This window comes from Canis lupus, chromosome 13 (assembly GCF_003254725.2).
Source record: "Canis lupus dingo isolate Sandy chromosome 13, ASM325472v2, whole genome shotgun sequence".
Classification (NCBI taxonomy): Eukaryota; Metazoa; Chordata; class Mammalia; order Carnivora; family Canidae; genus Canis; species Canis lupus.
This window is the reverse complement of record NC_064255.1, coordinates 54,017,373-54,034,878: the sequence shown is the minus strand read 5'-3', so window position 1 is coordinate 54,034,878 and position 17,506 is coordinate 54,017,373. Positions and strand designations below refer to the sequence as shown.

General features: G+C 37.2%; 1 protein-coding gene across 1 annotated transcript in view; it reads right to left on the bottom strand.

Moving 5' to 3' along the window:
* Nucleotides 1–2,095: 2,095 nt before the first annotated feature.
* ADGRL3 (adhesion G protein-coupled receptor L3) overlaps nt 2,096–17,506 on the bottom strand; it is a 682,677-nt gene continuing 667,266 nt past the window's right edge. Inside the window, exon 24 of the mRNA XM_049092995.1 lies at nt 2,096–2,599. Within this exon, the coding sequence (XP_048948952.1) occupies nt 2,556–2,599 (44 nt within the window). The 3' untranslated portion in view covers nt 2,096–2,555. The remainder of the gene's footprint in view (nt 2,600–17,506) is intronic.

Below are 17,506 nucleotides of genomic sequence, written 5' to 3'. Positions count from 1 at the left end.
TTCCTATGCTAAGATTTTTTTTTCATACAATATGTGGCAAGTTTCATATACATTCTTATTCCCCATGTGATATTCATAACACTGCCATATTTATGCCTTTTTTCCCCTATTTATCTCATGTTCCTAGTAACTAACCTTCTTGCTTCTTTGATGACCTCTTTTGTCATTTATGAGCCAATTAATACTTATAGGATCATTATCACAGGCTTGATAGAAAACTATGCCAAAAATACAATTGTAACTTATTTCTGGTTAATTGACTAAGAGTTCATGTTTATTTAACCAAATATATCTTTAAAATTATTATTGCTAAGTATTTATCAGGGGTTGATAGAAGTTTCATAGGGCCTGAAATACATATAATTTGGGGGACTCTGAGAAATAAACCTACATGCTTCAAAAAGCTGATTGTAGCATAAAAATAAAATTGAGGAGGGAAAAGTATTTGTAAAAGGTAAATGCCTAACATGTTTATACACTTTTCTGTATATTCTGAAAGATATATAAAATTAACAAAATTAAGATATACAATGTAATTTAAATTTTCTTCTAAGATTATCCTCACCCACATACTTGTATAATCAAATTATTCTTATATTCTATGAATAATAGCAGAATATACCAACCCCAAATATGCCTTCTTGGCCTAAGTCTGATTTTGAGCTGATCACGTTGAGAAACAGCAGACACAAGAGAAGCTCTGGAAACAAGTAGAAGTTATACTTTTAAAAGGAAATTTACATTTATAAAGGAAATCTTTTGTAGAGATGTCTTCATCTAAGTACCAAGAAGGATGACTTTTTTCAAATTTTTATTTAAATTCTAGTTACTTAACATATAGTGTAATATTGGTTTCAGGAGCAGAATTCAGTAATTCATCACTTACATATAACACCGAGTGTTCAACACACGCACCCTCTTTAATACCCATCACCCATTTAGCCCATCCCCTGCCACCTGTCCTCCATCAACTCTCATGTTCTCCTTAGGTAAGAGTCTCTTATGGTTTGTTTCCCTTTCTTTTTTTCCTGTCTTTTCCTATGTTCATGCTTTTTGTTTTTTAAATCCCACATATGAGTAAAATCATATGGCATTTGTCTTTCTCTAAGTTATTTCACTTAACATAATATATTCTAGTTCCATCTAAGTTATTGCAAATGGCAAGATTCTATTCTTTTTGATGGCTGAGTAATATTCCATTGTGTATATATACCACATCTTATTTATCCATTCATCAGTCCATGGACACGTGGGCTGTTTCCATAATTTGGCTACTGTAGATAATGCTGCTATAAACATCAGGTTGCATGAGTCCCTTTGAATCAGTGTTTTGGTATCCTTTGGGTACATAACTTGTAGTGTAATTACTGGGTCATAGGGTAGCTCTATTTTTAACTTTTTGAGGAACCTAGAAGAGAAGGATGACTTTAAATCACAAAAGAATCTTATCATTGGAGAAGACCTCACTTTAATCTGCAAAACAAACTTTATCCTTATTTGCTGTGCTTTTCCTGGTAACATCTCCATAATTGGCTTCCCTCCAACACAGAAACATCTTTTTTTTTTTTTTCCTTTAGCTAAAGGTGGTATTTAAGCCTGAGTTCCAAGCCACCTCAGAATTATTTTTTTTTTTTAAAGTTTGTGTTTGTTTACTTGAGAGACAGAGAAAGAGCAAGAGCAAGAAGAAGGGGTAGAGGAAGAGGGAGAAGCAGACTCCCTACTGAGCAGGGGACCCAATGTGGGGCTCAATCTCAGGACCTTGGAACCATGACTGGAGTGGAAGGCAGACACTTAACTGACTGAGCCACCCAGGCACCCGAGTTATTCTTTTTTTGTGGATATCTCCCATGTATACATGAGGTATACATGTTAATAAATTTGTTTTTCTTTTGTTAATCTTTTTTTTTTTTATGATAGTCACACACACACAGAGAGAGAGAGAGAGAGGCAGAGACACAGGCAGAAGGAGAAGCAGGCTCCATGCAGGGAGCCCGATGTGGGATTCGATCCCGGGTCTCCAGGATCGCGCCCTGGGCCAAAGGCAGGCGCCAAACCACTGCGCCACCCAGGGATCCCTGCAGCACAATTTTTTAAAGCCATACAGAGAATGTAGATATTGACAGAGTGTCCAGGACACTCAGAAATGTAAGGAGGGTCAGTCTCATCTTTGCTTGGGGACTGGGGCTTTTATTGAGGATGGTAGTCTAATGCACGTGTCTTCTCAGTAATTCAGGAACGACGGTGAGTGTTTAGGTGTCTTCCATAAGACACTTGGGTCCTGAGCCAAAGGTCTTGATGAGTCTGTGGTCTTGGAAAACGTTCATGATGATGTCACCTGGTCCCTCCTTAGATGTTACCTATTGTGCTGGAAAACTCCAAAGAAATCATTAATCCTTGAATTTACAAGGAAAACATACATGATCTGTTCTATAAAGCCTGCGCAAGGCAGGGGTGTAGATCCTACCTAGGATAGAAGCAGGAAAAGAAGCAAAAAGCAGTTTTTCATGGAATCCCTTCAGTTTCCCTGTCTCAGTTTTATCTCTTCTCTTTTCCTTCTACATTGAGGCTTCTGAAATAAAATGCAGCAGGCGAAGCAAATCTGCAGGAGACAGAGGAAGGAAAAGCAACTGTTTTGAATGTCCACAAATAAGTTGAGTGTCTTTTTTTTTAAATGTAACTCGATCGTGGATACATAGCTTCAGTCCTGAGATGGTGGCAGATACCTATTGTTGTGATTTTTTTAAGTAATGAGAAAGAAATTAAAAGCAGATTTGAGCTAATCCACAGAAAGGAAATGGCACCTTGTAGAATGATTTATTTGAAAATTTATTTAAATACACATTAAATTAGAAATCTGAAGGAATATTACTTGGAAGACTTACTTAGAAAAAGAAAGTGAGTATAAGGATTAAAATGTAGCCAAACAATCAATGAAATAAAGATGTGGAGGCCGAGAAAAATTAAGGCCATCCCACCTAAAGTTTAGCATTAGCACAAGTACAGCCATCTTAGGCCCCTGTGAATAAGAGCTGAACTTTATGGGAAAAACTGCAGAATGTCCTCAGTGTCCTGGGCAGGTAATCCCATATCAGAAAGACAACAGAGCCCACGCCCGTGGTAGAAAGTCCCATCTTAGAATTCTTCCATCCCTTCTGGAAATCCCCTAGACCAGCCTATAAAAAACCCAGCTGTAACCCACTTCGGGGTCCAAGTCCCTGCTCCGCTGTGTCGGGTATACTTGGACCCAAGCTTGCTAATAAACCCTCGTGCGCTTGCATTGGTGTTGGCTCCTTGGTGGTTTCTCGGATTTGCAATCTTGGGCACAACAAAGACAAATTCATTTCTAAATATAGCACCTTCAATTTACAAACTTAAAACTATGACTTTAGAATTTTAAACGTAAAAGCACAAAATGAAATTAAAAGGATATACTTAGTATCTTAGTAGTGAAATTTATGGATTACTTTAAGAATGAAATTTATGGATTACTTTAAGAATAGGATTTGGCTTCTTTTTAAATGTTTAGCCAAAAACCTTTTTCACTCAGATGAGTTCCATACAACAAACAAACATCCTATCACCCCACATTATTTGAACTATTGTATTATTATAAGAACCCTAGCCTGTGGCTAAAGAACTTGTCCTTTTAGAATGTTCATATGCAACAAAATTGTTTTAAAAAATTAATTCTTCACCATCCCGACTCCAATCAAATTCGTTGTCAATCTAGAGGATTCATGTGGTGACATTTTATGTTCCAATTTCAATCTTAGTCACAAAAGCAAGCCTTCTAATTCTGTCTCCATTTAATGATAGACAGATGATTTTGCACTCATTCGACCTTTTCCAAGCTCCCTTGTTTGATTAGCAGCCCATTCCTGTTCTCTTACAATAAAAGGTAGAATGGATTAGCCATTCAGAATTCAGAGTATTTAAGCAGTTAAAGCATAACAACAGACCACTGCTGGCATGTAATGCCGACATTAAAATTCTAATGACTCATTCCCCTGTCACAGATGAGGAAAGGAATAGAAATAGATGTAACATGGATCTGTTCTTCTGAAACTAATTATAACAGGAATTTGAGATGGTAAAGACTTCATCCATTCATGTAAATCAGTATTTCCTTTAGCTTTGGTTTGAAGCCCTTGGAGTTTACCAAAGTTCAGACTTTCTGGATATATAATCAGGTTATCTTAGGATTCAACATTAAAAGAGATCTTTTGAAGGTGCAAGAACAGAGAAGGATGTGAAAGCAGGAAGAAAGAGAGGTTATAAACAAAGGTAGACTCTCTTTACTGAGAGACATAATTTAAGAGAAAATTTGATATAAAAAAAACCCAGAAATTAGACTTTAAAAAAAAAAAAAAAAGTTGTAAACACTCTCATTGAGCCCTCTTGCTCAACTATAGACTCCAACAGTTAAAACCAGAAATAGGACCACTAAACTCAGGATCTAACTAAAACCCATTGTGCTTATTCCTTATTGAACTTTCTTGAGGTATTGATGAAGACATTTTGCAATGACTAGAACATTCCAATATCCAGGCTTGAAAAGCCCTGATAGCAAAGTAATGCCTAGAAGACCAACACCCCTGACATGTCCCCTTCCCTGCCTAGGATCGCATGCTGAACACATACTGAGCCCCACCCATGATCACACACTTCTTGCCTGCTCTCCTACATGTAACCCCTAAGCCTTTCTATATATAAAACTCCAAGTGTCCATCTTGCTGGAGGAGAGGTTAATTGTAAAAGACTTGAACTTGTCACCTCTCCCAGGCACCCAAAATAAATTACTCCCTTTCTCTTTTCCAAACCCTGATCTCTTAAGTCTTTGGTTTCTCTTGCAATGAGTTAATTTGGACTTTGTTCAGCAACAGTTTTGGCAAACCCAGCCAGGGCTATGCTTTTTGATTTGTCCAGCCCCTTCAGGATTCCCTGGGAGGGAGCTGTTGGCCATGGCAGCACGCTTGGGTTTAACCATTTATTTTCCCAAGTTAGCAGCTGTGATAGATCAGTAACAACTCTATGACAAGAAATGAATATCTACACAAGATCTTTCCTTTTTTTTATTGAGCTATTGTAATATAAGCCCAGATATTATAAGCTACTTTTATCCTACACTGTAAGAAATAATAGTCAAAATAATCCAATATATTTATTTGTTGAATTTGGGGAGATGCTTTGCAATTTCCTGTCCTGGCCTGTCCTGAGTTTATAGGTGAGTTAGTAAGGGACAATAACCAAATGATCACACAAAGAAATATAGCATTGCCATTGTAATAAGTAATGTGAAAGGTACCAGAATATGTCACTCCAAAATATGCCTCTTTTTCATATGGATTACTTGAGGGTTTTGTTTTGTTCTGTTTTTGTTTTTGTCTTCTACATATGAATCATTTTGATCCAAAGGCCATTGAGGACCACCAGCAGATGCAGGAAAAGCTCTAAAAATGGTACAAGTTTTCCTTTCATAAAGGAAATTAACATTTATAAAAGAAACTTCCATTTGTAAAGGGTGTATCCCTTCCCTTGCCTTGAAGAGGACTCTTAACAGCTCTTATCAATGGAGAAGTCTAGTCTACTTAAATCTGCGTAGCAGGGGCATCTGAGTGACTCAGTTAAGTATACAACTCTTGATCTCAGCTCAGGTCATGACCCCAGGGTCTTGATCTTAGGGTCATGAGATCAAGCCCTGTGTCAAGCACCACACCTGGTGTGGAGCTTGCTTAAGATTAATTTCTGCCCTGGGGTGCCTGGGTGGCTCAGCGGTTGAATGTCTGCCTTTGGCTCAGGTCTTGATCCCAGGGTCCTGGGATGGAGTCCCTCTTTTGCCTATGTCTCTGCCATTTTCTTTGTGTCTCTTTTGAATAAATAAATACATCTTCAATTTAAAAAAAAATTATTTATGCCCCTCATGACCCACTCAGTCTCTTTCTCTTAAAAAAAAAAAAAAAAAAAGCAAATCTGCATAACAAACCTTACTATACTTTGTTTACTATACTTTTCCTGGCCATCTTCTCCTTCTCCCGCACAAACCTAAAACCTCTTTTATTTAGTCTTAGCCTAAGATGGTATATAAGCCCAAATTCTTTTCTCTTAATTGAAATAAAGTGGATATATGTTAATTACATTAGTTTCAGGTGTACAGTATAATAATTTGATATTTGTACATATCGCAAAATGATCACGGTAAGTTTAGTTAACATCTGTCACCACGCATAATTTTTTTTTCTTATGGTGGGAACTTTAAGCTTCACTTTCTTAGCTAACTTTCAAATATATATTATTACCTATAGTCATCAGGCTATACATTACATCCCTGAGACTTACTTTATAACTGGAAGTTTGTACCTTTTCATGATCTTCACCCATTTCTCTTACCGTTACCCCCAAATCGAAATTCAAAACACCCTTTTGGATTGCTCATCACTCAGTGTTCCCATGTATACATTCACAGCATACATGTTAATAAACTTCTGTTTGTTTTTCTCTGGTTTTGGCCAATCTAATTTACAGAGCCCCAGCTTGGAGAGTCCCTACATATGTATGAATATGATTAGATTTCTATTTAAAGTACCACATTAGTACACTGTAGAGACTGAGTTGGTGGGTAGTAAGGCAAGAGGAGACGTATGGAGCCCAGTTAGAAAGCTGTTGAAGTGTTTAAGTCTGAGATAATTACAACCAGAATGAGAAGAATATAGTAAGGAAGAAAATAAATTTGAGTTTACAGGTTATGAAGCACTGAGAAGTTCACAACTACTGTCTAAAACTGAAAGGCTGTTGAATAGATTAAGAAAAGACATGTCAGCTATGAAATTTAATATACACATGATGCTGGTAAAAAAAATAAGACAATATGTAAAACTGAGGATTATTTAATCATTCAATTATCTCTTCTAGTTTCATCACTTTTAGTGAAATGGAATTTATTAATCTTCTTTGTAGATTTGAATATGAGGAGGCTAACCTTGAGAGAAATGAAGTGTCTCTCCTATGATCACTCAGGTAAAGGGTGACACAAATAGGTTCTGATTCCAAGGTTGAAGCCTGTCTCATGACCTCATTATTTCCTGTTTGAAATAAGTTTGCTGGTTGTTGAAGTAAACCATTAGAACATATCTCTGATCTAATAGGTAGTATATTGTCTACTTTTTGAGAATGGTTTCAAATAACATTTTCCAATGTGTCTAGGATCCTATTAAGTACTACATGAAAACAAAAAGAGCTCTATAAAAAAAAAAGTTGCAAAATCTTTATTGAACAGTGCTGTTTTAGATTGAATTGTGGCTCTGAATCTTTTGCCTTTATTGCTTCCACATATTTGCCATGGCCCTATTATGGATATGTTTTACCATTTCCTGACTTCGGGCTTCATGAAATAACTTCCTTTGACCAAAGGCATATAAGCAGAATGAACAGTGTGCCAGTTCTAAGCTAGATCATAGGGGGTCACACATGTTTGTGCTTATTATCCTGAGCCTTTGCTACTGTTATGAGAGAAAGGGACATCTCTAACTACCTCTCTGACTCAAGAATGAGACACTGAAACAGATCTGTCCACTCCTTCAGTCCTTATGTTACCAAGCACAACCCAGCCACTACTACGTACAGACTACCATCTAGTCATATCCAGCCTAGACCAGCCAAGTCCCAGATGACAAAGAGATGACCAAAGTTATTTTAATCTACTGAATTTTGAAGTGATTTGGTACAGAGCATTTTTGTGATTTCTCAGAATCTTTAATATGCTGGGAGTCTAAGGATTCCTCCTTTGGAGGAGTGCTTCTCTAATCCAACATTAAGAACTGCTCTGTTCGAGGGGCCCCTAGGTGGATCAGTTAGTTAAGTGCCTGACTCTTGATTTCAGCTCAGGTCATGATCTCATGGTTATGAGGTAGGGACCCACCTCCAGCTCTGCACTCAGCATAGAGTCAGCTTGAGTTTCTCTCTCTCTCTCTCTCTCTGCCTCTGCTCATGTTCTCTCTCAAAATAAATCAACAAAATCTGTTTTTTTTAAAAAAAAGAAATGCAATGTTAGAATAAGAGCAATCAGAAGTAATATTTTAAAAAGAAATAATATTTTTCCCTATCTTAGTTCAGTATATGTTAGTTTTTCTGGGTAGCAAATGAACATAGTAATATATGCCATTTTATAGGATGTTGAATGGGACATTTCTTATCAACTTGCAAAATTTGGCTAAATCACCAAATTGCAGATAATAAGTGATATATTACTCCCACATTTAAACAGAGCTACAAACATATTCCCACAGAATTTACTAATACGTGATTAAATTCATCCTTGACTATTCACTACTATCGATCACTTCCCATCTCTGTTAAAAGTGACTGGAAGGTTCATAGAGGATATTACTCAGAGGAAATATATAAGAGTTAAGCATGCTGTGGCTTCTCTGTTTACCTTCTGTGTGGGGAGACGAAGGTGTGCATCTCTACTATTCTACCACCATCAGGAGAGGAGAGGTGCCTGAAAGAGTCATTCATAGACATAAGAGTTATCCATAAGAAAGAAAACTACCCCTCTCTCTCTCAGTATCTGGATCTTAGGCTTGCTGAGCTATACATTTCCTAATGATATAAGACATCAGAGAATTCTTAGGAAAAACTGACATAAGTCCCCAGGATTTGGGGATATATGTAATAAGAAATACTGGTACACACTTCTCTTGAGAAATTCAGAAAATAGACTGCCAGCCTTAATGACCAAGTAAAGGAAGTAGACAGTACAGGAAGCAGACAGTCCTGCACCTTAGTTTTTCTAGGCAGCATATGAGCATAGTAAGATATGTCATGTTTTAAAATGAGCATACTGGGACGCCTGGGTGGCTCAGCAGTTGTGTGTCTGCCTTTGGTTCAGGGTGTAATCCTGGCCCTGGGATCGAATTCCACATCGGGCTCCCCACGGGGAACCTGCTCCTCCCTCTGTCTATGTCTCTGCCTCTCTCTCTGTGTGTGTCTCATGAATAAATAAATAAAATCTTTAAAAAATAAAAATAAGTAAAAATAAAATGAGCATAGTAAGATATGTCATATTTTAGGATGTTGAATGGAATATCTCCTATCAACTCAAAAAAATTGGCTAAATCTGGCATCTTGTTCATGCAGAAAGCATGAGTTTCCTTAGGCCACTTGATCTGGAGCTGTAGAGTAGGACACAGAATCGAGAAAAGTATGAAAAGAGGCCAGCCAAAAAAGTATTACGTATTATGTCTAAGTTCACATAAACTCCTATATACCTGATATGAAAAACCATGTTGATAGATTACAAGTATTCAACCAATAAAATATTTCCTCTATTTCCCTGTTACATTCAAATCCTACCTTGGTAGTAACAGAAGGATGGGGAAAGAGTTGGAACAAGAGAGAAACAAAGAATAGGTCTCATCCCTACTGCAGGTACCAGGCTATGGATCTGGTGTAAAGAGAGGGAGAGAAAAAGCTTTAAAATTTATTTAATCTCAAACTAGACTATTTTTGGAATTAGAAGGTGACTGTATACAGCTACAGGACTTGCCAGAGATATTTTCATCACGTGGGGGAAAGGAGACCTATAGAAGAAGACAGTAATAGGTAAAGAATACAGAGTAAAGCTTTCTTTTATTGCATTTTACTAATTTAAGACCATTTTTTAAAAACTAGCTTCTCAGCTTCTGGACTGTAATCTATGTCTTTATTTAGGGTTGGGGGCTGGCCACAGTGGGTCTCACTGTGGGACTGGGCATCCTAAAAGACCAACCATGTGGTTTAGAGAAGGGGGTCTAAGTCACATGGTATCAGCTGACCAGGTATAAGGGGTTGAATATTTCTCTTTCCCCAAAAGTCATGTGGTAAATCCTAATGCTTAATGTGATAATATTTGGAGATGGGGCTTTTGGGAGATAATTAGGGTTAGATGAGTTAAGGCAGGTACAGCCCTGGTCTGATGGGATTAGTACCTTTATTAGAAGAGAGCTCTCTCTGTGAATACACGGCAGGATGGTGGCTACCAACAAGCCAAGAGAAGGGGCCTCAGCAAACGTACCTTACCAACACCTTGCTCTTAGGTTTTTCAGGTTTCAGAACTATTTTTAAAAAATCAAAAGCAAATGCATGTTGTTCAAGCCACACAGTCTATTGTATTTTGTTAGGAAGGTCCAAGCACAGTAATACACCTGGAGACTGAGTTAACCACATGGCAACCAACCAGTCAAGCCTCAATAAAAACCCTGGACATTGAAACAGGTGAACTGCCCTGGTTGTCAATACTTAGCATGGATTGTCACCATAGCAATGCCAGGGGAGTAACTCATCCAAAAGACAAGGGAATCTTCATGTTTAGACACCTCCCAGATTGCCCTATGCATCTCTTCCTTGGGCTGCTTTTTTAAATATATTATTTCCCTACAATAATTCATAGCTCTGAGTATACTAACTTTCAGTGAGTTCTGTATTTCTACCAAATTATTGAAATCAATGGTTTTTGTTACTGCCCAAAGTTGCTGTTGATGTCACAAGTCTTGGTCAGGGTTAGCAGTCTGGAGGCCTGTGTCCTCAAACCTTACAGTCTGGCTAACTCTGGTAGCATTTTATACCATCTGTGAGAATTAATATTTTTTAAGTCTAATGGAATTCACATAAATCAAGTCATGTTGTCTATATAATTGATCATATTAACACATTGATAGTGCATACTTTTCCAATATATAAAACAAAATGTGATACCTGTCATTTTAGAAAATCTTAGATAATAGAACAAAAAAGAAAATTAAAATCCTCAGTAATCATATCAGCCGGATATATGCAATATGAATATGTTAACATATTAGTGTATTAATGTATATATTTTGGGATTCATGGATTATAAAATATTGTTCTGCAGAAAGGTTGCAGTTACTTCCTAGGCACAGCTGGATTTGCATTTCTAGGCTCAAATAATGTCATTTTCTAGTCTATTTTTTTTTACTTGCTATGCTTTCTATATGTGAGCTTCATTCTTAGGCTTCACACGGTGATGAAATGGCTGCAGTAGCTCTAACTTCATATATTCTCAGCTTCAAGTTTAGTAGGACAGCCTCTATACTAGTAAACCCCAGAAACATCCTAAGATCCGGATGCATCCTCAAAGACACATGCTCAGCCACTAATGATTAGCTTGAGCCTTGATTATATGTGTCACCACTGGGGTGTGGATAGAGTCTCTAAATAAGTTTCAGAGCCTGGTCAGAAGAGAGGGCAATAACTGCTGGAAAGTTCAGGCAAAAACAAATCTTCATCACATTATAACTCGAAACTATTCGTCTTTATCTATGAGCTATTTCCAAAATTCACCAAAAGTTTTTAGAGTTTCCTTTCTGGATTTTTTTTAAATAAGATGTTAAAGCAATATGTTTTGTCTATTATACTTATTAAGTATAATTACTTACCAGGTTTTCATGAACATTCAATTTGAATACTTTTTTGTGTGTAGAAATTTTTCTAAGGGACCCAAACTGTCCATCATATGTGACTTCTTTCATTCATTTTGTGTGCTTTTTTTTTTTTTTCTTAAAGTCTTCTCTGTAATAAAAATTCACCTATTGGAGCACTTGGCTGGCTCAATCCATAGAGCATGCACATCTCAGTGTTGTGAGTTCATGCGCCACATTGGGCATGGGGCCTAATTAGAAATCGCTTTTTAATTCACCTTTAATTCTCACCGCTTATTGTCTTGTTTTTGCATTGGGCTTTGTGTTGTATATTTCTGAATAGTAATTGCATACTTATTTATCATCCTCCATATAACACACAAAGAAAATCGCATTGGCATGCTGAAGGAGTTCTTCATATCTTCCTGAAATTTGACCTTCCTGGTTTTCTCTGAAAATACAGATAACTGTGTAAACTGTTCCTATCCTTTAATAAAAAATTAAAGAATTCTGCCATATTCTAGAATCCTTAAGAATTGTGCTTCTTCTACATTGTTTGTGAAGACCAGCTGTCTTCAGAGCCTTGCAACCCCAGATCTTACCAATTCCCGTCGTAACAGGGGATGAATTCCTAATGACAGTATAATGTGTGTTGTGGTCATGTTTGCTATGATTTGACAGTCTAAGGTCATTTCTCAGAAGAGAGAGGAAACAATCCATTGGATAAAGATTTTGTCTCATATCCTCGTTACAAAAGTTTTTACTCAGCCTTTTTCTTGTTTGGATATACGTGTAATTCAGCACCTTGCAACATTCTGGAATCACACCAGAAAACATCCCTGAAAATAGTCAAAGACAGGAGCAGAGTAGGGAAATTTTGCTTCATTGTCTGTAACAAGACCACTGCCTCTGATACCTCTTAAATAGCAGAAGGAAACTGTCAAGAGCCCCTCAGCTAAAAGATTCCCAGGGGCTTCACTAAAATGCTGTAGTCTTCTAAATAACATGACTTTCTGACTAATTTGTGGCCATATGTTTCCTATCTTTTTCTTGATTGGTGGGGCCTGTGAGAATTAGTACCATCTAATTCTACGGGAGGGATGGAGAAACAAATTCAGTGCAATGGTTCAAGAATGATTATAATAAAAGTATATGTGCATCAGGAGCCTAATTGAAGGGCCAAATCTGTGAATACACTATGCATACAATCAGTTCTTCTATTTTTTAAAGATTTTATTTATTCATTTCTAGAGAGAGAGAGAACACCCAAGTGGGGAGAAGCACACTGGGAGGGAGAGCAAAAAAGAATCTAGAGCAGGGGCCTCTGGGTGGCTCAGTGGTTTAGCATCTGCCTTCAGCTCAGGTCATGATCCCAGGGTCCTGGGATCCAGGCCCACATCAAGCTCCCCGCAGGGTGCCTGTTTCTCCCTCTGCCTCTGTCTCTACCTCTGTCTCTGTGTCTCTCATGAATAAATAAATAACAGTTTAAAAAAAAAAAAAAAAAAACAATCTGAATCAAAGCCCCACACTGGGCAATCCTACAACCTAGATCATGACCCGAGCCAAAACCAAGAATCAGAGGCTCAATAGACTGAGCCATCCAGTTGCCCCTCTGTCAGTTATTTTAATGTAAAAGCGAAAAGTCTCCTTAGAGTGTGAACAGACCCTAGATTCTTATGGTTAACATCAGAACCAACCAAAAATCAATACCTGAGAGGGCACCAGGAAGTTTTTTTCTTGTCTCACTTCACCATGATATCAACATTCAAACAATCCTCAAACACCATGAGAATTACCTTTTAACTAGCACTTGAACTTATCCACTTTATTGTAATTGCCATTTTAGAATGAAGCCACCAGCATGCTTCAGGTGCGTTACGTCCTAGGAGCCACACTGCATACCCAGTCCATCTCCGATCTTGCCATTGTCCTTCTTTCCATTGCAACATGAGTGAGTGATCTTCCTCAATTCTGGTCTTAAACTAGCTTTGCACCTCAGGGACTCCTCTTTGCTCTTTCTATTGTGTCTAACCTTCTCAAAATGACCCTCAAGGTCTTCAGGATCTTACCTCTCCAGTTTTCTCTCTTCCCATTCTCCTGACGTGCTCAAGGCTTCCAGCAGACTGAAGCTGGCTCATGATGGTACATCCACTCTTATTCTGCAAGTCTTGCTCCAGGCTTTCCTTTTTGAATATTGTATTCTTTCCTCTTTGAATATTGTACTCTCCTTGCAGCCATATGTCTTATCTTGCATTTTGTTAGTTTAAGGAGAGATGATTCTTTAGGTCCTATCCTACAGAACATCTTCTTCAGGAATCCTCCTCAGACACTCCAAATCAGGGCTAGTTGCCTCTCCAATGTATGCCTGTAGTACCCTGGATATCTAATATTCTTTAGCATACCACTTCATAATTACCTGCTTTCAGTTTTGTTTTGGTTTTGGGGGGTCATACTTAGACATAAACTACCTAGGCAGAGCACAGAGATTTTGTGTTCATCAATGTAGTTCTGATGTAAGCTAGATTTTTAACCATCATTCATGTCCTGACTCAACAAAGAACTCACCCTACGTTTGGCAAAAGCAAAAGTGTCATCTTGAACATCTTCCACCAAGGAAGAGGACCAATGTCCTCGGATTTAGCCTTGGGAGATCTGCTTGGAGTGCCTTGTGGGGGAAAGCTATGAGACATGTAGATGGCAATTAATAAAGGAGTGTGCAATATTAAAGTTGGTAAAAAGAAAGAAAAAAATAGAAAGCTAGGGGAGAAGAAGCCCCAAATGGTGCCAAATCATCAGAACAATGAAGAGGTGGAAAAGAAGAAGGTTTAGAAGTGTCATAGAATGAAAAGGTGCCTACTTAGGATTGTGTAAGGAAAAGGAAGAGATTTTAGATGTGCTTTGTGACTCTCAGAGACAAAGGCAATTTTTACTTTTAGTGTCCTTGTCCTCCACATTCTTTGAATAACATATCATACAGTGGTGTGGCTTTGAGGGAAGCAAGTATAAAAACTGTGTATAATTAAAAACTGGCCATGTTTCAAAATAATACTATAACTGCTAGCATTTATTAAGCATTTACTTAGAGCCAGATGAAGTGTAAAATACTTTGTATGTATCATCGCAATTATGGGAGGCTGAATAATGGCTCCTATATTTATCTACATCCAAATCCCCAGGACCTGTGAATATTTCATTATCTAGTAAAAGGAACTTTGAAGGTATGATTAAATTAAGTACCTCGAAATGGGAAAATGATCCTGAATTATCCTTGTGGGTCCTAAATGTAATCACAAGGAATGCCAGTAGCCACTAGATGTTAAAAAAAAAAAAAAAGCAGGAAACACATTCTCCCTTCAGAGCCTCCAGAAGGGACCCATCTCACCAACACCTGGATTCTAACTCAGTGAAACTAATTTAGGACTTCTGAGTCTAGAACTGTAGGAGAATAAATTTGCGTGTTCATGTCACTAAGTTTGTGGTAAATTGTTACAGCAGCAACAGGAAACTAATACACCACTTAATTCTCAAACCCACTCAAACTATTATTGGAAGCCCAGGGAAGTTAAATAAGTTGACAGAAGCAGAATTCAACTCAAGCAGTCTGATTCCAAATCCTTGTCCTCAACTACTACACTGCATTGTATGGCAGGAAAACTGACTGAGTATATATTTGTGGTCAGTCCAATCACATGATGTGGGTTTTTGATTAACCAACAGAATAAGAATACAAAAATGGAAATGTACCTTTTGGGAAAATTTGTTTGGAAATGGTTTTCAGCTATTTTTAAGATTCAGATTCCTGACTGTTTCCCACAATAAAATAAGGGCTCCCTCTATTGTATTAAAGGTTTTTTCAAACTATCCTAAGACTGACATATTAATTCATTAGTGATTCTAATCACGTCATTATTATGTTCGCAAAAATAATATACTGAATTATAACTAATGCATGATTCTGTTTCAAAGAAAAAAAGGTATAAAAAAGTTCCTGATGTGCATAGCTGAGTACTAGAGACTGGAACTTACAAGTTAGCAGACATGAATTTCAGCTGTAGATTTGCTCCTTAGAGTATAACATTGAACAAGCAATTTAACCTCTCTCAATGCCCTTATCTATAAAATGTGGAGTTTGCCCTATCAGCCACTTTTCTTTTCTAAGATTCTAGGAGTCTGTGATTCAATTTGATCCTTAAGCTTGTTGGTGACACTGGATTTTTCCATATAAAAAGTTGTACTCTGCCTTTCCTGAACATACTGCTTATAGTTTGATTCTGAACAGAAATTCATCCTTTGGCCTATTAACAACGGCTTTGGGAACTCTTTGATTTAGTTGCAGGCTGAGACATTTTTAGTGATACTGGATAGCCAAAATTTGGTAGAGGTGGTGGGGGAACATTGGGTGCTTAGCATCTATCAAGTACTTCTGCATATTATCTATTTAATCCTTGCAATAACCCTTCAAAATAAGTGTGTCCTCCTAATTTAGTAGTTGATGAATCTATAAATAATTTACCAGGATTTTTAAGTTAATTAGTGGCAAATATCATTATCCCAAATCTTTGCCTTTTCCACAATTCCATATTACATGATACAAAAATAATAGCTTCTGTATGTCGAACACTGTAGAAGCTTTTATTTTCTAAAGATGGTTATGCAATATATGTACCCCGTCCCATATGTTCTTGCAAAAGGACTCAAAATCTTCCCACCAAGAGGTGGGGTTCAATTGTATCTGGGCAGGGAATTGTGGCTGTTTTAACAGAGTATGGTGGGATGATTTTCTGGTACTTCTGAGTTAGATTTCATAACAGATGCAGTGGCCACTTGGCACCCTCCCAGGACACTCGTCCTTGCAATCCAGCCACCATGCTGTGAGGAAGCTCAAACTAGCCCTCACAGAAAGAAGCTCATATAAAGAGGTATTGGGCTCCCCTGATAGCAGCTAGCATCGACTCTAGATGTATAAATTGATAATTTCTTTGATAATTTCAGCTTCTATCTTCAGCTGAGGCCAACGACGTTGCAGAGTAAATACAAACCATCCCTACTGCGCTTCTGGACACACAGAACCCACAAACATGGCTGTTTTGCACCATAAAGTTTTGGAATAATTTGTTAAGAAGCCCCAGTAGCTGGAATAAGTATGGGTCATTTACATGGTCACTTAAAATTTTTCCACTTTACAGAAAACTGGCTCAAAGGTTATATGACTCACTGCAAGCCACACAGTTAGTATATATAAAAATACTGAGATTAAAAATCAGGCTGCTTCTCCTCTACAAGTACTTATGCCCCATTCACTTTACTATATTATCTCCTAAAAGAATCCAAATTTGGATGTGATTGAACTTTACAGATACTCACCAGCCTATAGTAAGTATAAGCCACATTTTAATATGACATTAAATTTATGATATTTGATCAAGGCCATTCTGTATATGCATTCGGGTGCATCAACATACAAACAAAAGCAAATATGATTTTAGAAAACCACATTATTTCTAGGTCATTTATATTTTATATCCATTTTTATCAGTTTCATTGACTTTAGGGTATATTGTTATTTTGTCATTTTACATTAGAAAGCATAGAATTTTGTTTTGTTATGTTTTTTGAGAGTTTTAGTTTTCACCAGCAAAAAAGCAATTAATACATTAATGTGGCAATGCAATGTTTTATTCAAGTACATTGAATAATTCGACTACATCAAAATTGATTTCAAATAAGACCTCAGAAGCAGATGTGGTTGGTTGCCTATCCAGAAAGCCATTCTATCTTCAATTTGCTCTCAGGAATCTGATTTTATTTGTCATTCACCAGCCCCCTTCCCTACTGGGAATAGACTGTTTTTTAAAAGTAAGTAAAATGAATTTTGCTAAAGATTTTTGTCTTTCAGGAAAAAGATCTTTTAAAAGAAATAATATGACAATTAGAAGGAGGAAATTCTCAAGTAACATTTTAAAGTAAAACTTAAAATTCACTGATAGATAAAACATATAATATCCTGTATTTAGTTCATTCTAACTCCAAGCATTATTACATCAAAGTCCTTAATCTTTTGCTTAATCTTTTGTTTTCTATTGCTTATGACT